The sequence below is a fragment of the Varanus komodoensis genome, unplaced genomic scaffold (genome assembly GCF_004798865.1).
Source record: "Varanus komodoensis strain SLA01 unplaced genomic scaffold, ASM479886v1 scaffold56, whole genome shotgun sequence".
NCBI lineage: Eukaryota > Metazoa > Chordata > Lepidosauria > Squamata > Varanidae > Varanus > Varanus komodoensis.
Genome location: NW_025336169.1, coordinates 2,569,557 through 2,592,108, shown reverse-complemented (window position 1 = coordinate 2,592,108; position 22,552 = coordinate 2,569,557). Strand labels below are relative to the sequence as shown.

Here is a 22,552-nt window from a genome sequence, read left to right as displayed (position 1 = left end):
ACGGAGAGAAGCATGCAAATATTCCAAATAAATGAAGCATTTTAGATTTCACTGGGGGGGAGGAGAGAGCAAGATTTACAGTGAGCATCCAAGGCACGGTCTTGGACCTAACTGGGGGTACACTGGGGGGGGGGGGAGTGATGCATTTTAAGAATGTTTCTTGTAACTATAGCAATTAAGGAACCAGTGATCTGGGCAAGGATATTGCCACTCCTTGGAAGCAATCACATACGGGCTGAAATATAGAAAAGAGAGAGACTCCCGACCCATTCCTAAGTCACTGATGCCTCTGGGAGGCAAAGCATCCCTGGGAGAAAATGCAAACTTTTTGGTTTGTTCGTATTGCTGCCTCTCATCCTGGGTAGTGAGTCCTTTCGGATACCTGGCAGAGGAGAGGAGAGATGTCAGCTTCTACTCTTGCTTTCATTTGTTCTCTCGGATTTTTAGAGCGATTGATTTTCCTTCTTTCCTTGGGCTGGGTTGTCCATGAGGTCACATCTACAGGGTGCACCCCTGGCCAAATTAAAATGGTGCAGACGTGGCGACCATTAAATCGCCCTTTGAGGTCCAGAAGTATCTTGCATAAGTTTTATTCTTAATATACCTAACAAAAAGAAACTAAGAAGCAACAATCATCGAAAACATCAGACCTACTGGGTCAGCCCCCCACATTTTTCCTTTTTATGTTAAACTATAAACATGTTTGTTTATTTTTTATTTATTTATTAAAACATTTTTATGCCGCCCCATTCGCCGAAGCCTCGGGGCGGCTTACAACAATAAATAAAACCACATAAATTAAAATATACATATAGAATAATAATAATAATTTAAAATACAATATACACACAATATAAAATAAGCCACCCTGGCCAGATAAAATTCAGTAGTATTAACATTTAAAATGTTGCTTAAATAAAAAGGTTTTCGCCTGGCGCCGAAAAACAAATAACGACGGTGCCAGGCGGACCTCTCTGGGGAGCACATTCCATAACTTAGGCGCCACCGCTGAGAAAGCCCCCCTCCAAGTAGCAACCCTCCTAATTTCTCTCACGGAGGGCTCCCGGAGAAGGGCCTCTCCCGCCGATCTCAGGGGGCGACTGGGCATATATGGATGTAAGCGCTCCTTCAGGTAACCAGGACCCAAGCCGTTTAGGGCTTTATAGGTCATCACCAACACCTTGATGAGTTTAAGTCTATGCATAGACCCGTTTCTCTAGCCAATAATAAAAAGAATCCCAGGTTTGATAGAAGTCTGTATCTTCTTTCTCCCTCAGAGACAAAGTCAGTCTATCCATTTCCGCACAGTCCAAAATCTTTTTTAGAATCAGTTCATCGGAAGGTGGTTCTTCACTCTTCCAATGTTGGGAAAATGCAATCCTCGCCGCAGTGGTTACATGTAGAGTCAAATACATTGCTTGTTTACTAAGATCATCAGGTACAATGCCTAATAAGAAAACTTCAGGTTTAAATGTTAAAGGTTTTTGTAACATTTCTTCAAGCCATTTGTGTATTTTAATCCAATACTTTTTAGGTCCAGAAGTACCTTGCAAGGAGAAGTGGTGGTTGGGGGTGGTGTTTGTCCTGGGACAACACTGCTTCCCAGCTGCGATTTTAAAATTCTCCTTTATGGTCCATCTCTGCTTCTCACATGCATCTTTTTTAAAATCTCCATGATGGCACTGGACTGTTCTTCCCAGTTTGGGGGACCAAGCCCCTTTCTTGTGCATTCGTCTGTGGACGTCACGCGCACCACGCAAGTAGGGAGACAAGTGGGTTTCAGGATCTAAGGAGAAATTCATTAGAACCTCAAAGTTGGCTGGAACCAGATGCAGAACAGTGGCAAGAAGTGCATAGGGTTCAGCAGTTGTGGAATGCAAACTCAGCTAGGGAGTTTGGTTTCAGATTGTTTTCAGTTTGGAGAGAATCACGTGCTCCTTTCATCCAGAAATCCACTTGTGACCCTCCTACCCTGCCAGCTTTCCTCATTCTAGCAGCCAAATTTGAGGTGGGGTGTACTTCCTGTTGTTGCTGATACTCCTCAGAAGTCAGAAACCCTTGTCATTTACTGCACCTCGTCAGGAGAACCTGCTCTGCCTTTTGACTGCCCCTTTGGCACCGTTTCCAGGCGGTGCAGTTCATTTATTTACTTATTAGATTTATCTCCTGCCTTTTTGCCTACAAAGAACTCACAGTGGCTTAATGTCGTTCTCCTTCTGATCTCCAGCTCAGCCCCACAACAACCACCTTGTGAGGTAGGCTGGGCTGAGAGGCTGTGACCGGCCCAAAGTCACCCAGTGGGCTCCATGGCTCAGCAGGGACTAGAACCCAGGGCACCCGTTGCACCTCACTGGGAGTTGGCAGGGGCCCAGTCAGTGATCCTGACCTTACATTCCTGAGCCCTCCAAGTAGCCAGTGCTGACCCCAAAGATGTGGGATCGGGGGGCTCTCAACTCCCCTTGGGAACCTCAGTAACAGAGATCCGTCCAACATGAGTCCTGCCACAGCAGCATCACGTGAGGAACTGAGGGACAGCTGTCCAGAGCACCATATCTATAAAAGCCTGACATAGTAAATAGTATCAGTTCCGCCAGAGTCCTCGGAGGGCTCCCAAGTGTCCAAGACCCCCCCGCCCCCATCCCAGGGGAGAGAAAAGTGGTGAAGGAGTGCTAGTCTCCAGGCCAATTCACTTGCCCCTGCACCCAAGGTTCGGCCTGCACCCAAGCGAGGCCCTGAGGCAGGCTTTAGGGGAGCGGTGGAAAACAAGCACCCCCCACACGGCCTCTCTGGCAGTCTCCCAGGCAGCAGCATCTGCTGCCTCCAAAGCCAGGAAAAACGGGGAGTCTGCACGCTAGATTCATTGCCGAGGGGTCCCACTGGCTTCCTGGGGTTCTTCAAGGATGCTCCAGGAATGATGTTTGTATGGCAGGAATCACAGAGCCCGTTTTAGGGGCTTTTTTGTTTTTTCTATCTTAGCAGCGGTGAAGGGAAAGGTTTAAAGCTGTGACTTAAGTGTGCCAATGAGCGTAGGAGGAGTGGCTGTGTGCAAGCAGGGAAAGAAGGGTGTGGGAAAAGTTGGTGCTTAGGGGGGCATAGAGGAACAGCAGCCATGGGAAGAGTTCCCTCTGAGATGCCCACGTTTCCCGCAAAAATGTTTTTGTTTTTGTTTAAATACTAGTATGGATGCAGGACGAACGCAGAGTGAGCGCATGTGAGTTGAGTGTGCATGTGCATGTTGGTCCATGCTTCTATGTGGCCCCCGCCATGCCAGGAGATGCCCCTTGCAGCCCTCAGGACCCACAATCCTGTGCGTTCACACCCTGCCTTAGCACCTGTACCGTTAGACGAGTTCAGCACCACGCCGGGTCGTTATTCCATGCTTTCTGTTTGGGAGCTGTCCGTGGTCCTGCAGGGGTCACAGCCTCATCTTTGCTTTCACCATCAAATTTCCCATCGGCTCTAGTTCCCATCTTTGTGCAGGCATCGCTCAATCCAAACCCAAGGACACTACTTGGACCATGCAAATGTGGCCAAAACGGGGGATCGGTTTCTTTATTTGCAGTAATGGCACAACCTGTAGGAATCCTAGAACTTGAGAAGCAGCCCTGCCGGCGATGACCAGTGTGGCTCGGTGCCCCTTCGGGACGGCACAACGCTGAACACAAAGGAGATGTTTGTTGTGTGTAAATCAGCTGTGATGCCACACCCACTTCCGTGGCAGTTTCCTCCACTGACCATGGTGGAACTTGAGTCTGAGTAAACTTGCTCAGATTGGCATGTAAGCGGTCTCCTTTGTCATTGATTGTATAAATAAGCCCTCATCTCTGGGCAAGCGAAGGTCACACGAGGGCGGATGTAGGTCTCAGCGAAGCGAGCAGAGTGGGGCAAGACACAAACACGGATGCAAATAGCAATGACCCGCAGTTCTTTGCTAAGGGCTGAGTATGACCGAGGCGACGTTTTAAGGGGGCAGTGGCTGTGGCAGCCTACCTCTTAGCCAGTCAAGCATTAGGGGAGCAGGATTGGTGTGACTCCTCCTTGGACTTTCCATCTCTTCGATGAGTCCTGGAGAAGTTTTCTTCATCTCAAGCCTCTCCCTAGAAAACTCAGGCACTTCTGTTGATCCTTCTCTGGTCTGATTCCTGAAAGGGGTTGGGGGCAGAATGTTTTCAGCACTGGTTTAGTAATGGTGGAAGCGACTTCAAATTTTCCATCGCTGACAGGTGTGTGTGCAGTTGGGTGTGCTGGATCCAGAGATCAGATGTTCTCTTCTGGCCTTGTTATTTTGTCTGTTTTCCAAAGACGCGGTCTTGATCGCCACTGCCAACAGTAAGCACCCTTTGGGCAGCATGTGGCCATTCCCCCACACCGTAAAGACCTGGTAAAGCAGGTGTTATTTCTGAGTGAAGGGTGCAGCCAGCAACTAGTGGCCTCTGGGCCAGTTTGGCTCCCTTGCATATGTAGCTTAGCCTGGCTTCCCAGTGGCCAATTCCAGAGGCAAAGGGTGGGGTGGATGGCCAGTGTTTGTAGCAACGAAATTTGGCAGCTAGCCATGTTGAAGCCACTTTGGCCCAACCTGCTCCCTTGCCAAAAGCTCTCTCTGACAAAGCGAGTTGCTTATCAGGAACTTGAGGGCGTGAGTCCCAATCCCTCTTTCCCGGCCGTATAAAAGGCCTTTTCATGAGCAGCGGCTTTGGGTTCCCAGACGTGTCTTTTGCTGTCTGGAATGGCCGGCATGGGCTTAGGGTTTTGCCAGAGCCTGTTTGGCCTGCCTTCTCTGTCAACAGGGAGCATCATCAGCATCCCTTTTGGTGTCCTTAGGTTACAAGGCAGATCCATGAGCATGAGCAGGAGAACGAGTTGCGGGAACAGATGTCAGGATATAAGCGGATGCGGCGCCAGCACCAGAAGCAGCTGATCGCCCTGGAGAACAAGCTGAAGGCTGAAATGGACGAGCACCGCCTCAAGCTGCAGAAGGAGGTGGAAACGCATGCCAACAACTCGTCCATTGAGCTGGAGAAGCTGGCCAAGAAGCAAGTGGCCGTCATAGAAAAGGAGGTGAGTCGGACACTGGGCAGTGGTGCTTTGGGGCCGAAACGCAGGATGCTGGTGTAAGTGTTCGGTGCATGACTGATCTATGCGTCACTTGAAATGTGGGGGTAGCATCGTAAACTGTACCATGCTAGACTGTAAGTGGGGAGGGAGCCCTTTACATATGGTAAAATGTATCTTTGTTGAGAAAAAGTTGGGTGTATATGTTCCCAATAGCATAATGGGGAGCTGGACAGGTCCAGTGGGTGTAACTTTGGCTCCGGCTTACCCAGTTTGAATGGATGCTTCTCAGTTTGAGGACAGGGATAGGATCCTTGGACAGCTGCGATCTGCCACCTCTTGCGAGATCCCTGACCTTCCTGGTCAAGCTGAGTGGTGAATGGCAGCGGTAAAGACCTCTTACAGCCAGGGGTCATCCCCTTTCCTAAAGGAGGCAGCGTTTTGTTTAAAAAATGAAATGCCCTGAATCCCATTGGAGCCAAGTAGTGGATTGTGAGCGCCAGGATTTTCTGGATGTAACAGATTATGTAGATCCATTTCATTCTGGTGTCAGGCCTAGTTGTGGGACCAGAACCATTTTGGTCGCCTTGGTGAAGCATCTGTGCCAGGAACTGAACAGGAGGGTTGTGTCCTGTTGGTTCTTTCAGTGGCTTTTGAAGCTGTTCACCATTGAGCAAAGACACGGTTATATAGTTGCTCCAGTGTTCTTTCAAGCGCTGGGAGAGCTTGTCCAGAGTTGTGGGTTTTGGCACCACCAATATTCCAACGATGCCGAACTCTTTGTCTGTATCTCAGCTAAGTGCAAGGAAGCTGTTTGGGTGCTCACTCAGTCCCTGGTGTTGTCAGTGGACTGGATGCAGGCAAACATATTGAAGGATCCGTGTGGTCAGTGGAAGAGCAAACCAGGGGTTAGGCTTGCAGCCCATGCTGGATGGGACTACTCTCCCCCTGAAGACTCAGTCTTGCACTTGGTGGGTTTTCTTAGACTCTGCCCTGATCCTGCTTGCCCAGGCCTGTGCACAATTGGAGCTAATGTGTCCACCGCATCAGTTCCCAGGGAAGCCCGATCTGGCCGTGGTCACACATGGCTTGGTTGCGTCTTGTCAGGGCCACTTTAACATTGGGGCTACCTTTGAACTTGGTTCAGAAGCTGCAGCTGGTTGGTCCAGCAACGGTTGCTGGCTGAAGGAACTTGCATCTTCCTTGTTAAGCAGCAGCCAGTCTGTTTCCAGGAAGAAGTCAAAGTGCTGGTTATGGCTTAGAAAGCCATACACAGCCTGGGCCTGGGCAGCCCGAAAGACCACTTTTTCCCATGCAACCCTGTCTAGCTCCTAAGATCTGAAGATAAATACTAACTTCAGAGGTGCGTTTGATGAAGACGCAAGCAAGGGCAACTCCCAAAGGAAGCAGGTCCACTTCCCCTTTGATGTCCTTTCACGGGTAGGCAAAAACTGTTTTAAGTTGGTCTTTAACCTGCAAGTCTGATGAGTTCAGTGCTGCCTTTAATCATATTTTTTTCCTGTAAGTACTATGTTTTTATTGTATTTCAATGCATTGTTTTGATTTCTGGAAGCATGAGTGCCATTTTTTACTAGAAAGTTGGGGTACAAATCAAATTAAAACCCAGCTTAGTTTGCTGTTTTTCTAGTTGTAGGGAAACATTTTCTACATGAAGAGTCATTATACAAATATGATCCATGGTTTGCATACTAAAACGGTACAGTCCAGCTTTCCACCACTACATCAGATTAGAGGAAGGCTTTTCAACATTTCACGGACGGATTTTGGTTGGGGTTGGGCAATTCTGGAGGTTTCAGGGGCCATTCCTCCACTGGGACTCCCTCCTCCCACAGACAGCAGGGAGTGGATGGAACCTGCGGGTCGTGTGTTGCCCACCCCTGACTTAGATAAAAGGAATCAGGGCATTCTTCTCAGATTTTCAAACAGCTCAAACAAGGGAGGGCTAGCTAACTCCTCAGAAGACAGGAATAATTTATTTATTTTGAATAATATGCAAAGTGCTCTCAATAGAATGGAAAACTGGGCTGAATCTAGCAAAAAGGAATTCAACAGAAGCAAGTCAATTTAGGCCAAAGCAAATGCATAGGTCTCCGATGGGGGTATTTTGCATCACCTTGAAAAGAAAAGGCTGGGTGAAAACGCGCTATGGCTGTTTCCCCACACCTGAAGAGGTGTCACCAGGAAGAAAGTATGGAATTGTTCTCTGATGCCCGAAAGGGCAGGACTAGATAGCATGGGCCTCAGTGACAGGACAGAAGCTTTTGTAAACTGAATTTTGCAAAAAGCGGCTTAACAGAGAGCACGTTTCAACAGGAGATGCAGTTACCTAGCGATGGGCTTTGCATAGCCATATGGTTGCAGTGCTGTACATCCGAATTTCCATGTGACGTGTCAATCACACCTGTACAACTCGGTTGGCCCCCAGGACTCTACTGCAGTGAGGAACCCAACTCTCCAACTGGAGCAGATTCTGCAATCAGATGCGTGTGCATATGCACCACAGGGACGTCACACTCCTATCCCGATTCTTAATGTGCCTGCTTGAAAGTACCACTTACTTAAGTCGAGTTTATTTTTCCATAAGCATGGTCTAGGACTGCTCCCTTCTCTGTTTTATTTCAGCAGGGCTTACTTCTGCAGCTGCCGCGGAGAGCCTGGAAAGTAGCATAGCCTGTCCTTTGCCAGCAGGTTGCCCAAGCTCTACCTGCAGCAGCTTCAGTTAAGGCAAAGGTGGGGAGCCAGCTGCTTTTAGTCCGTTCGCCTTTGCTAAGCTGGAAAGCTGCAAGCCTGCAGCTGGATGAGTGAGCACCTGTGGAAGTGGAGCAGGGATGGGACTCAGAGGCCTTCCAGGCCCCTTCTGTTCTGACCTGTTTTGTTCTGTCCTGCAACCCCCATCATCCCTGACCACTGGCTGTGCTGGCTTGGGCTGATGGGGGTTGAATTCCAGCAGCATATGGAGAGTCACTGGTCCCCCACTCTGAGCTGAAGGTTCTCAAGTGGTGAAGATCAGGCCTTGGAGAGCTGCTAGAAGCGGGACCAATGGGACTGGGATAAATTGGCTAATGATGCCGCCCTGTGCAGAGCGGCAGGAATTGTGGAAGTCTTTGCGTGCTCCCCTCCGCAGCCCCGTCGGTCCCAGTTCTGTGGCCAGGAGCAGGGATGAGAAAACTGAAGGAGTTCTCCGAAAAGGAGGGCTGCATGTTTGGGGGGGCGTGGTGCCAAGCCTGTGGCTGCACCAAGGGCCCGAACGCAGCAGACGGCACCGCTGGAAACATCCGTAGCATCTTAACCGTCCTTCCTGGTTTTATTTTTGTGTCTGTCTCCTTTAGACAAAGGCAGCGGCAGCAGATGAGAAGAAATTCCAGCAGCAGATTTTGGCTCAGCAGAAAAGAGATCTGACCAATTTCTTAGAAAGTCAGAAGAAGCAATACAAGATTTGCAAGGAGAAGATTAAAGAGGCAAGTAAATCTTCCCTTGATCCTGGGCAAAAGCCAAAGCGTATTCAGCCTGGAAATGCTGCGAGTGCATTTGGGACTGTTTGGCCAGTTTCTCCATAATACCTTGGGGCCCCACTCGCCCTGCTGGCAAGCCCTCCCCCCCCGCCATACCATTGTTGCTTCCCTTAATTTAGTTTATATCCTGACCTCTTTCAAAGGACGATGTAACAAAACAGCACACCTTAAACCACAAAGAAAAGTGAAAGACCAGAAATTTTGCGCAAGCCCTCCTCTTTAGGCCAAGCCACTCGCAGCGTGGTTGTGGGCAACCTGTGCCTCTCCAGATGTTTTCGTTTACAGCCCTCGTGCTGACCCACTGTGCTGGCCAGGGCTGATGGGAGTTGTAGGCTAAAACACCTGGCAGGCTACCAGTTGCCCAGCACTACTGGAAGAAAGCTTTGTGCTGCCTCTGAAATAAGCGTAGGTGCATCCAGGGGGAAAGGCATTCCATAAATAAGAACAGTTCTGTCTTCCTGTGTGCTTTTGGGGTAAGAACTTTATTCCTGGGAGGTCGTTCCCAGGCAGGACTTCCTAAACTCCATCCCTTTGGAGCAAAGGAATCAAGGTTCCATGTATCAAGGTAATCTGGTTTCAGCACCAAAAAGTCTGAATTCTTCCATCTGTGCACATGTGCAGAATGTCCCTTATTTTTACCTAGTTGGTTCTGCCCCTGACAGTGAGGTGCTACGAGGCAAGCTGTAAAGTGCCTTGGAATCCTGTTCCCAGCACCAAGTCATTTTCTTTCTTAACTGAGCATTAGTCACTGGCTTCCAAATATCTTAGTAGCCATAAAGACCCACATAGAAACAGAGCCAGTCAGAAGGGGCCTCCCGGGCCATCTAGTCTGACCCCCGGCTCCAGCCGGCTCCGCTCACGACATGCCCACCATGTGGACGTCCAGCCTATCCTTGAACACCCTCACCGATGGGGCTTCAACCACCTCCCGTGGAAGCCCATTCCACACCCTCGGGGTCCTGACTGCCAGGAAGTGCTTCCTGGCATCCACCTTAAGTCTTGGTTTCCTGAGCTTTGCTCCGCTGGAAGACGTCCTGCCCACATCTTCTTTTGTGTGCAGAAAGCAGCTTGCCTGGGAAGAAGCAGGAATTTTAACTTGTTCTAACACACGGAGGTGTCCGTGGCGGTGGAGAAATCGACACTGGCTGCCTCTGGATGCTTGTGCATCAGCAGCTACAGCAAAACTCCTTGCAAGGCTGCGTGAGAACAGAAGAGGAGAGGGAGCAGAACAAACAAACCAAAAAAAGCAGGCCCCGCGTTGAAATGTTGTATGAATAGGGATTCTGCCTCTAGAAAATCGAAAGGTTGCTATGCCAAGGCTTAGTGTCTCCCTTTGCTAACATCCTCTGCTATGCTCTAATTCGGGCTTGCTGTTCCATGGAACACTTGTCCTTAGCAAGGGCAGGTTTGATCAGGAAAAAGGGGCCCTCACCCCTACAGCGATGGCTCCACGTACCTTTTACCCGGAGTATTAGACTTCACAGGAGGTTGTTGCCTGGGGCCCTAGCATGCTCTCTGTCCAGAACACTCTGGTAGGCTTCATTTTCTGGACATGCAGAAGTTCCTCTGTGTCTTAATTATCCCATGTCCTCAAGGCATTGCCAGATATAATCCAGTCTGACTTGAGTGCCCAGTTAAAACCAAGTCTGCAGTGCTGCCCTTCGAATGACCTTCCGGTATGCCTTCACTTCCATCGACGGAGCTCTCATCTGGCCACATTAGCCACCCAGTTTACCTCTCATCTTTCCACGCATCCCTTATAAATGTCCCCCATTGTGTGTGAAGCAACTCTTCTATTCCTTGGGACGGTTATCATTTCATTGCTTCCTTTATAGGAAAAAAAACAAACCTTATTTGGCTTTGGGAGTTCTCTGCCTCCCCACACCCTCAATGCCATGCTTATGATCGAAAGAGAGCAAGTTTTCCTTAAATGTTCCCCACGTGTTTATGTCGGGGCCCTGAGAGGATAGTCCTGTTTGAGCTGGAAACTCTGCAATTGTTCCTATGGATTTGGTGTGAGCTGCAAAGCAGTCGCAACTCTGTGGAAGAAAAGCACAAATGCTTCTGTCAAATGCAGCTTGTCCATCACAGTGGGGAATATGTGGGAAGGGCAGCAAAATGAGGCCCTGGCCCTGAGAGCAGAGAAAAGCTTCACAGGATGCTGGCCAGCCACTCCCCGAAGTGTTTGCTACCTCTGGACTAAGCACTTCAGGGCTTCTGCCCATGTTGAGCTTGAGTGTGCAAGCATTAAAGTGCTGTGTGTCACACTTATTTCATATGGATAAATTCACTGAAGAGTCAGAATTGTCTGCAACATTCTGTTAAGTTTACACTTACTAGCAAACCCAGATTTTCTCCCACACGCTACAGACTGGCACTGATTGTGGCTTCCAGTTCAGGTGTGGGAACCAGGGCTGTGCGTCTTTTTGAAGCTTGGATTGAGCCTACCACAAATATTCTTGCCCCTTGCCCTCTTGCTTTTCTCTAAGAAATGTTTTGAACTGTTGCAAGCAGTGCACGCTCTTAAGTTTCTTCCAGTATATAATCTTCCAGATCAAATCAGGACAGCGTGCTGTGAAATTTCTGCAAACTTTATTTTTAAAGCATCAGCATCGTATGTCTTTTTAAAATATGCTGCACTAAATACCTGCAGCTAAAGAGCTTTTAGGATAATTGCATTAACTTCCCCAGCTGTGCTACTTTCTTCTCTTGTGGCTTGGGCCTATGAGTTTATTTTAGGTACTTGCTCTAAAATTTGTGTAAGGGCCAACACTTACTCAGCAACCCGGCCTCTGTATGGATTCACTTTTCTTCAGCTGATGAAACACAGACATGAGATGAAGTTTCATAGGAAGCACTGAGTGAAGGTTGATGTTTTTGTGGCATGACTGACTTGCACAGATCTTAGGCAACTCACATGCAAAATCACGCCATTCCAGCTGTGAAATGCAAGGTAATTACCAGTGCAGTGCGATTATTCACAGTTTCCAAAAGAGATCAGGACCTTGCCGGGCCCATCATACATAAGGTGGACAGATGAGTGCACCCATCCATGCGCGTGAACCAGATCCATGTTTATGGCCCATTGGCCCCAGAAAGAGGAGTTTTGAAAGTTGTAATGCACAAAATCTCTCATTTGCAGTGGCAAGTCCAAGACTGCCCGCTGAGTTCGAAACTCCTCCTTTCGTGAGTTCTCACCAGGTTGCCTTCGGCAAGTCACTTTCTCGAAGGTGACACGAAGACAGCAAATGCTTAGTCAGTTAGCTGGTAGGTTCCTTTACTGCCCAAGAGTCTGTCCACCCAACTGAAAAATGTTCGACATATCCTGGGTGAGGTTGCGCCTCCGCTAAAGGATAAGATGTGTGGTTTGGGGGTGCTCCTAGGCCCCAGGCTGTCGCTCGCTTCACAGGTGGCCTTGGTGGCCAGGAGCACCTTCTTTCAGCTTAGGCTGCGTTTCCAGCTACGCTCCTACTTGGACGAGCAGAACCTTGCCTCAGTTACTCCTGCGCTGGTAACCTCTTGCCTGGACTGCTGCAATGCGCTCTGCGTGGGGCTGCCTTTGGAGACAGTCTGGGCAGTTGATCCGAAACGAAACAGTGCAGTTATCAACAAGGACCAGTCCTGGAGAGCACTGGCTGCAATTCAAAGCGCTAAAGCTTCATCCAGAGCCCTAAATGGTGTGGGACCGGGATATCTAAAGGAATGCCGGTCTTCCTATATCCCTACCAGATCCCTTAGATCTTCAGCTGAGGCCCTCTTTCATGCCCCCTCCCAAATGAAGTGAGGGGGGAGTTGGCAAGAAAAAGCGCTTCCTTTGTTATCTCATCTTTCTCATCTTTGGAACACTTCTTCTAAAAAGGTGCCACTGGCACCTTTCCACCCCCAAGTAAAGTCTTTTTAATTTAGTACCTGCATTTAGAACTATGGTTTCCTTGCTTTTCTTTGCTGATTGTATTGTTTATATTCCCCTCCTGTTTTGCACCTTATATCAGTTGACTTTACGTAGTTTTAGATGTTATTGTTCCATTTTACTATAGTTGTGTTATGCTGCTGTTTCTGTTTTTTGTGAACCACCCAGAGAGCCCCCAGGCTATGGGGCAGAATACAGAGACAATAAATAAATCACTTTGCATGGTTCACAACAGCACATTAAAAATACAGTATAAAGTACATCATATTAAAACACAAGAAGTTTACAATACAAAACTTAAAACCAAATTTATGTATCAGATTGTTCTAAAAATTTGAGATCATGTAGGCAAAATACTTAAGAATATGATTATTAGTACTAGTATATCAAAGTCCATTACGGATAGAGGCAGCGAAAGCACAAGGTTAGCACGGGCCTTAGTTGGGTGGGAAATATGGTTGCCCCTCAGCTCAGGTGAAGGAAGAAACAGCTCGCTCCCTGGCCTGTTTCACCAGCCAAGGGCTTTTCTGTCCTCCTGCCTGGGTGACATAGTTTCAAGGGCATCAAGGTGGGGCCATATGTGGGTTATGGAATTAGCAGGGTCCATGTTCTCTGGGAATTAGCCAAGGAAAGGTTTGCTGATGCAGGAATGCGTCGGGGCAAAGTAGTTTTTCACATGTTGTGGAGGATGTGATGGTCTCAGTATTCTCTCTGTATTTTAAAGATAGGGACAGGGCTGTGAGAAACACAGAGGCTCTCGCATACTTTTAAACACCTGGGTAATGCGACTTGTGGGCGTGCAGCCGCTGTGATAGAAAGTTGCCTGCACAACTCCACGCCCAGCCTGGTGCCGCCTTCCACTCCCACAGACGTTTGCCACGCCACCGCAGAAGCTGATGTCCAAGTGAGCGTCCTTGAGAGCTGCAGGGAGCCATGTAGAAACCCGCTGAGGAGTTTCTGGCTACTCCTTTCTGCTCAAGATGCTTCTTGTTTCCCTGGCAGCACCGCCTGGCTAAAGACCCGTTTGCACCATTTTCTTGCACTGTTCCTCTGTTGATTTCCACGTGGTTAATGGATCCTTTGGAAATCTCCATGCACTTCTGCTTGCTTGCATGCATACATCGAAACACAGAGGGAGTCAGAGGGGACCCCCGGGCCATCTAGTCTGACCCCCGGCTCCTGCCAGCTCCACTCATGACATGCCCACCGTGTGGACGTCCAGCCTATCCTTGGACTCCCTCACCAATGGGGCCTCAACCACCTCTCGTGGAAGCCCATTCCACGCCCTCGGGGTCCTGACTGTCGGGAGTGCTTCCTGGCACCCAAACGGAACCTTGGCTCCCCTGAGCTTGGCGCCCCCACCTCTTTCCTGGCCTAAGATTAGACCCAAGACAGCACGCTCAACAGCTCTTCTTTCGGCCCTCATGCCACCAGGGAGTGGAACCGGCTTTCTGTTATCAAGATGCACTATGAACAAACAACCGTTTTCTAGCCCTGCAGCCGGCATGGCTTTCTGCTGGCCATTGCCGCTCGGTGAAGGAGAGCTTCCTTTCAAAGACAGATTCCGAATTTCACTTTCCAGGCTGTGAGTGCGTCCCGTTCTCCGAGCTTTAAGTCATTCTCTCGCGCTCTTCTTTGCAGGCCTTTTATGTCGCGTATAAACTGATTAGCTCTCAGCGGGGGCAGTTTGAAGGGTAATGGGCTTAAACCTCTTTTGGAAGGGGCTTCAAAGGAGTGCCCTGTGTTTATTGTGAAGCTTGTGCATGCAGCAGTGGGACAGTGGCGTGTGTTTTCTCCCGGCCATGCAAGCAGGCCGCCTTTAACGAACGGCTTTGGTCCTTGGCCTTTCCTTTTCGCACACGCAGGAGATGAACGAGGATCACAGCACACCGAAGAAGGAGAAGCAAGAGAGGATATCCAAACACAAAGAGAACCTGCAGCACACGCAGGCTGAAGAGGAGGCCCATCTCCTCAGCCAGCAGAGACTCTACTATGACAAAAACTGCCGTTTCTTCAAGCGAAAAACCATGATCAGGAGGCATGAGTTGGAGCAGCAAAACATTCGGGAGGTATCACCACTTAGTCTTCTCCTTTTCCTCCTCCTCCTCTCCGTTTCCTTTCCAGATATTTCCAGGGGAAGCACTGGGAGCTGGTTGCCCTCTTGTGCTTTACCATGTTGTGCCTATGAGCACTTGCTAAAACCTGTTGTCCGTTTCACCCTGCCCAGCAGACAGACGATGCTGCTAGAGCCAACCACCTGTTTCAAAATCCAAGAGAAAGTAGCAGGGCAAGGATAAATACTATTTCAGCGTATTAACTCAGTTTCTAAGGGCGATGCAGCCAAAGGGGCTAGAGCAAATGAATCATGCGATAAAAGGGCACCTCACAGGAAAAGCAGTTCTGCATGTCTGTGCTTCCGGGAAACTCTTCGGGTGGGGCAGACCCTTCTGCATTGCATGCTGGAAGGCCAAGCATCCAGCCCTAAGCATTTCCAGGCAGTGCTTCCTTGGGAAGACCCCACCTGAACCCCGGAGAGCTGCTGCAGGTGGCAGTGACCATGCTAAGCTGGGGGACGAGGCTGGTCCTACTGTGTGTGTCCGCGTGTGTTCAGCATGGAAAGCTTCTGCTAACCGGGGCTGCTCCACAGAATGCTAAGAGCCATGAGCTTCCGGGCAAGGGGTTTCTTACACATTTTGCCAAAGCCAAGCTAGCTTAAGGGATTTGTACCCTTTTGAAAGGTGGACATGCCTTCATAAATTCTCCAAGCTTTCTCCAGCTTTGTTCCTGCCCAGATGTTGTAGGAACATCCCTCAGGCCGTGCTGGTCGATGCCTATGGCGCTGTAGTCCAAACTATGCTGAGCACGCCATGCTTTGTCCTGAGCGTGGTCTAACTGCTCTTTAGATAAGCTTCCGGCTTCTCAACAAGCCCTTTATCGTGCAAACCCCTGGCCTGATTTATTTTATTTTTATTTATTTATTTAAAACATTTCTAGGCCGCCCCCGTCGCAACAAAGCCTCGGGGCGGCTCACAACATTCATAAAAAATGCAATTAATAATTTAAAAACTGGTAGCACCTCAGCTATATATATTAAAATCTATAAATACAATAATAAATTAACTGTTAAAATAACTTTTAAATAAAAAGGTCTTCACCTGGCGCCGAAAAACAAATAACAGTGGTGCCAGGCGGACCTCTCTGGGGAGCACATTCCATAGGTGGGGTGCCACCGCAGAGAAGGCCCTCCTCCGGGTACTTAGCCTCCTAATATCATTCACGGAGGGTCCCCGGAGAGGGGCATCAGCTGCCGATCTCAGGGGGCGGGAGGGCATATATGGACGCAGGCGTTCCTTTAGATATTGGCTTTTTCTGGGTGGCCAGCGGAGGTGCGTGTCGATTAGTAGTTGCCCCCACATGTTTTCTTACTGCTTTTATGTCCCTTTTCTTACCAGAACAAAATACAGAGCAGAAATGGCATCACTGTGCAAAGCCTTTTGGCTAATAATTGCCCTGGGCACATCTTCAGCCTTTCCGTAAAACAACGCTTGTCTGCCTTACCAGATTCTTGGTTCCCTGAAGGATAAAATGTTTCAAACCCCCAGAGAAAGCCCAGAATGCATATATTAAACTTGGCCAAAAGTGTGGGGAGCTCCCAGCCTGAATGAAAGGGTGCAAAGGACAGAAATGCACCCATATTATTCTAGGTTTATTGATCAACATTACACAGGGAGTTCCATCAAGATGGGGAATCCATTTTCATTTCTGATTTGCATGAAATGACCACTTTGGATATATAGTTTTGAGTATATGTGACTTATGCTAAATTTGTATCAAAGACTGCCAACTTACTGACCAGCTCAATTATTTAGTTTCTGTCTGTCTTGGGAAGTAAATTTCACTGTGCCACTAGCAGCTATAGTTCTGAAAATTTAGGGGTGCTATAGAGTAATAGGGGTGCACCCATTTATTGCCTCCCAAGGATGAAAAATGAGTTTTGGATTCTAGAGTAATGTATATTGCTGCATTTTTAAAAAATGGCACAGCAAGCCATCGTTTAAAAGGTGGCTTTTGCTTATTCTGTGATTTCTTTGACATACAGACTTGTCTTGCACATAATCTGAACCCAGGATTTATTTAACCTGTGGGTTTCTGAATTGTGGTTTGTCACAATGTACAGACCCAGCCATACCAGCAGACCGTGGCTTGTTCGCCTGCATGTCAGGAAGATTTCTGAGCCATTTAGCCCATCAGGTGCTGGGGCTGAGCAGTCGTAATCAAGCACACACATTGCTTCTGATTTGAAACAGCAACCCAGGAATGCCCTGATCTTAGGTTGTTATCTGAACCCAGAAACTTGGTTGTTCAGGGGTTAAACAACCAAGAGGTAATGCAACAACCAATTGTGAGCAATTGTTTGGGCCAAGAATGAGGCAGAGGCAAAGAGGGTGCAGTTTGGAAAGCGATATTGAAAATGGCAGATAAAACTTGGTTGGAAAATCTCAACAGTTGGTACCGTTCTCAAGGTAATGGAAACAGGCAAAAGTTTGGGGCTGCTTTAATGCACTGCATGTATCTGATACAGAGACTGCTTTCTACTGGAATGTGGATTTGAGTTTCTTTTCTCCAGTATATGACCACATTAGGCAACAAACCCTCGTGCTGGAAAAATCATTTGAAGAGACGTCAGCGTTCTGGTTTGTGCAGGGCTAAATCAGCCATTGCTGACTTTCAAATGATGTCCCAGCCGGCCTCCACTTAGCCCCACCAACCCTGAGGTGGCTGCCATTTTGGTTTCACAGATCCTGAACTCTTCTCCTGTTTCTAGTGATACAGTGTCCAAGCAGGCAAAAGGAGAACAAAGCCACCTTGAAAAATGGTACAGAGTCTTGCGACACCTTTAAAGAGTAACAGCTCTTTATGGCATAAGCTTTCAGGAACTGGAGCCCATTCCGCCAGATACAGGCTCTCTTACGCAGGCCTGTATGCAGTACACATCAGTGGAGGATGGGGTGAATCGTAGACGGTGTTGGGGAGAAATTGTGTGCTGAAAGCACCAGCCGGGACGAGGAACAGTGACCATTCACAAATGATCCAGTCCCAACAGCATGAATATTCTGGCCCTCGATAAAGCCAATTAACACATTTTGTGTGATTTTTTAAAAAGATCTCTCCTTACTAAAGCCTTCAGAGAAAGAGTTGAGCCTCCCGATGAATTTTAACTCAACCGTCTTTCATTCTAATCTCCCGTTGAAATTTCTTTGCCCTGTATAGGATGCAGAAGGGCACAGTTGCCTGGCCCAGTCGGAAAGAGCTACTTGCTAGCAACTTAGTGATGGCCGTAACGCAGGGGCAAGAGCTTCTGCGGTCCAGATGCTGTCTTTGTCCCTGCTCTGGTAACTCTGTTCCAAGACCTGTAACATCACCCACGACAACAGCGGTTCACCCGCTTCCTTATATTCCAGTTGGGTGTCTGTGAGCGATACCAATCCACGTTCTACACAGAACTAAAAGGCCAGGCTTTGCAAACAATAAATCAGATATTAAAAAAGCAGTATATAAAAACCAGCGAGGACCACATCAGCCTGTTACTGGCCTGAAAGAGGCCATTGTGGAACTTCAGAGGGATACTGGGATGCAAGACCGACAAGAGTTACAATTTGCCAAGAGGTGACATTAGTTCTTTAGGAGCTCGAATCAGGATAAAGTTGCTCTTTTTTTCTTAAATCATGCTACATGTGTTAATTGATTTGCCCAATGCCAGGATGTTTGTTTTACGAGCAACAACTGTTTTGTGAAAAGCTGCTGTTCAGAATTTGATTTTCACTGTCCAGATTTTACGCTTTTGATTTCTCTCCGAGCTCATGGTTATAATCCCACTGCAACCACCACATGCATTGTGTATATTCCTGTGACTGTGGATAAAACCTCAAGCATCTGATGGAGAGAACTGTCTTTAGGGCATTCCAAGGGTCTTCTTCATTTGGCTGTAAGAGACAAATGCGGCTGTCTTTCTGGGAGCGCTTTAAACATGCAGAACAAAGGGGGGATGTTTGCCCCTTTCAAGAAATAGTTCTTCTCATGGCCTCTCATCACATTCGAGCACTGTCGCTTCCTTTGAAAATATATTCCATGAAGCCTTAACTTCCCAGGTTCATTGCCCCAACCTGAGTGAGGACCATTGTCTGGAAGGGGCTTGCAGAGGGTACGACCAGTTCAAGGAGGAGAGGTCTGCTGGTGACCCTTAACTGGGATAGCGGAATGAGGACCTTTGAGTTCAGAGGCTTCTGTGTGGGAACTGTCCCTTGGGAATGCCTGTCATGTGAGCGTTCTCACAGTGACTTGAAATGCTTGGAATGAACAGACTGCGTTGCTCGCATCAGAAACCAAGCATTTGGTGGCCTCCAGATGTCTGGGCTCCCACTCCCCACAGCCCCAGACAGTATGGCCAGTGTTCAGGGATCATGGGAGTTGAAGTTCTCACACTCAGAGGGCACCAGGTTGCCTACCTGTGTGCTAGGCGTGTCTTAACCAGCAAGCGTGGTCCTCCGGGCACTGCTTGCTTGCTTGCGTTGTATTGCAGCTCTGTATGGCGTGAGTCGCAGTGGCCCAGTTCAGATGTAGCAACAAACCATGGTTTCTTAGTATGAGCCTGAACCCTGGAATTCAAGGAGCCCACTTTGCTTCTGCATAGACCACTGTTCCCTATTATGTCCTAATTATGGAAACTGGTTTATTTGATGGCAGGGTAACAAACCCATATCAAACTAAAATGTCATTCTGCTTTAATCAGCCACCATTGGATCCTGGCTTGCTTCATTAGCCATAGGATAAACCACAGTTTCCTGAGTTTGGACATGAATGGCAACTGCAGGTGATTCCAAAGCCACACATGATGGTGGCAGGCAGGGCAGGGCAGGGCATGAACGCAAGGATCATGCTTGCACCAACCAGACATGCTTTGTTGTGACGTCTGAACCACGCCAGCATGTGAAGAGGGAAGAATTCTGCATTGCACCCCAGTCGATCCAGGGGGATATGCGCCAGGCTGTCGGGGCACGGAGAGGGAAAGCCCTTGCTCATCCCTGCACACTGAGAAGGAGAAAGTTGTCGTGTGTACGCACATTCCTGCACATGCCGTGAGGCCATTGCTTATCATAAAATACATGCCGGAGGAGGAAAAAGTTCCCCCCCTCCCCGCTTTACCTTATTCTTGCTATTGATGTTGTTACAGGCACACAAAACCCCAGGTAGTTTCCACAAGGAGTTTGCAGTGTATGATTCCGCAGGGGGAAGGGCAGAGGTGGGCAAACTGGGAAGTTGAAGCAGGTTCCGGTGCATCTAGTTTGGCTTGGTTTGCGTAGGGCGGGAGTGGGGAACATGGGTGCCCAGGCTCCTCCTGTGCTGCCTGCACAGAGGCAGGGGCACGCACATTCTCTCTCTCCCATTGGTGGCACCCACCAAGCCCTGCCCACTGCCCCTTCTGACTGCACCCATAACTTGCCACTGGGTTTCCAACGCTAATGGCTCCCCAAGAGGAAAAAGGTGCCCCACCTCCGTGGGCAGAAAAATGGGTTTGCAGGAACAGCGACAAGCAGCCGTGCAAAGGTGTTCTCCAGGGAACCCCTCTTGTCCAAATGGTCCGGCTGAAAAGGTGGGGTCTTCCAGGGGGCAGAGGCCCTTGGGGAGGCTGAGAGTGGTCGAGCAAAGGTCTGGAGCAGGACGCTGAGGCTGGAGAGGAAGGAGAGGCTTTTGCACATTTGACTCTTTTGCACACACACGTGCAAATAGTAGCTCCAGATGCTGCTAGACTTGAGTCCTGTAACCCCCAGCCAGCATGGGAATTGGAATCCAACACACCTGGAAGGCCATGGGTGTCCCATCCCTGTTCTAGTTAAACAGCCGCAATGTTGGGCCTAGAGATTGTACTTAAAAAGCTTTGGCAGTCACATGTACAGAGTATAAAATGAAAGGGTAGGAATATGCCTCTGTTCTCCAATGGGACGTGTCCAAAATTACAAGCGCCCTGGCTAGAACCTGGCCACCTTGTGGTGGGTGGACTTGGGCACACCTTGTCGTTTGGAGATTGGATTTTTAAAGTGGACTGCAGTTTGCTTTTTTAAAGTAGTGGCAAAATTTGCACAAACCACAGCCCCAGTTTGTGTAAAATGCTACCACATCACATGCGGTTTGTGTAAAATATGGCCACGGTTTGTGTAAATACAACCACAGTATGTGGAGTTGGCATAAAATAGGGATGCGGTGCGTGCAATTTGAGGCCGTAATTATACCTTTTGTTCAAACGGTTGCTGCATTTTGCACGAATTTCTCTGCCTTACCAAAGAAAAAAAGGGAAAGACCAGTTTCCCTTTTCACTCCTGGCCTGCTTTGAAACGGGGACCCACGTGCTGGCTTGACTTATGTCAGAGTGTGTTGGCACCAGCAGTGGGTTGATGGCTGGAATCCGTGGGTCCAAGCCGAGCCGGTCCCCAGCATCCTGACCCGCTGGCCAGCGTGTTCTTTGTCTTTCCCTGAGCTCATGCCACTCTCGGTTGCCACCTTTTGGGCAATTTGCAGAGGTGCACAGGAGAAAAGATTCCCGGGCATCATGAATAGAAACGAGCAGCCGAGGTTTGAACTACAGTAAGCTCCTGCATGAAGCCGACTCGCATTAGGCTCCGCACAGACAGCACAAGTGCTTCTCCATGCCCTGTTTGTTAAGCGTTCTGCTGGAGAAGAAGTAAAACTTTAGGCCGGCAGCTTCATCACCTGCTTGTGGTGGAGCCTTCGGCCGAGGCTTTGGACCGGGGTGGAGTCTTCGCCAAAGGCTTGCCGCTTCTGCCAGGTTTGTGGGAGAGCGGGGTTCAGCTGCTGGGCTTTGATCCGAGCCTCACCCGTGTGTTTTCTCCCACCATGCAGGAGCTGAACAAGAAGAGAACCCAAAAAGAGATGGAGCACGCCATGCTAATTCGGCACGATGAGTCGACACGGGAGCTGGAGTACAGGCAGCTGCACACGCTGCAGAAGCTGCGTATGGACTTGATCCGGCTGCAGCACCAGACTGAGCTTGAGAACCAGCTGGAATACAACAAGCGGCGGGAGCGGGAGCTGCACAGGAAGCACGTCATGGAACTGCGGCAGCAGCCCAAGAATCTGAAGGTAGTGCGCGGTGGCGCTACAGAGCCAGGGCGGTGTAGTGGTTAGAGCACTGGACTGAGGAGATCTGGGTTCTAGTCCCCAGTCCTCCATGAAGGAAACTTTGGGCCAGTCACAGACTCTAAGCCCAACCCGCCTCACAGGGTTGTTGTGGGGATAAGAGTAAGAGCAGAAGGAGAACGATGCAAGCTGCTTTGAGTACTTTGTAAGAATAAAAGTGGGGTATAGATCTAATAAATAAATAGGAGTAGGGTGTTGTGGAAGCTACGGTGGTGTAAGCATAGTTATCTGGCCTTACTTCTCCTGCTTTCTTCATTCCCTATGAGCGTAGGGCTGTCCTCACGCTCATTCCACCGTTTTGTGCCCGTGTATATCTTTCCTGCCCACAAAAGAAGTATGGGGCTCCAGAATTTTGTTCGGATATTGAATTTCCCATACACTTACCTGAAACTCTTCTCCTGCATGATTTAAAGGAAAAGCCCAAGAATGATCACTTGGAACAAGCTATAAACTCGGCTGGCACAGGCAAGATTAGCTGGTGCAGCCGAAGAGTGAATTCTTAGCATTTTAGGGCTTTTGCTCAGAAATCTCGTAAATAGCTGAAATCATTGAAGCATAATTTGAAATACACCGTAATTTTATGGGAAAACAGATCACTTTTTAGTTTATAAACTTTGTTTAATATTTCTTTGTATTCTGTCCCACTGCTGTGCTTTTATGCTAAATCAGTTGCAATTGTGGTTTTGTTGTTTCAAGTTAATTTGTATGTGTGTTTTAACTTTTGTTAACTGCCCAGAGAACCTCTGCTATTGGGTGGTATAAAAAAGAAAATAATAATAATAATGGCCAACTCCCTGTCAGTTCCAGACAAAAAGTTTTGTAACTCTTAAAAGAGCGCAGAAAC

At 48.6% G+C, this 22,552-nt stretch overlaps 1 protein-coding gene across 4 annotated transcripts in view; it reads left to right on the top strand.

Moving 5' to 3' along the window:
* Positions 1 to 22,552, top strand: part of TAOK3 (TAO kinase 3) — a 130,073-nt gene that overhangs the window by 99,086 nt on the left and 8,435 nt on the right. For all 4 annotated transcript variants that reach the window (XM_044448849.1, XM_044448848.1, XM_044448850.1 and 1 more), the window contains 4 exons: positions 4,822 to 5,058; positions 8,403 to 8,531; positions 14,361 to 14,564; positions 21,412 to 21,651. In XM_044448849.1, coding sequence (XP_044304784.1) covers positions 4,822 to 5,058; positions 8,403 to 8,531; positions 14,361 to 14,564; positions 21,412 to 21,651 — 810 coding nt within the window. The remainder of the gene's footprint in view (positions 1 to 4,821; positions 5,059 to 8,402; positions 8,532 to 14,360; positions 14,565 to 21,411; positions 21,652 to 22,552) is intronic.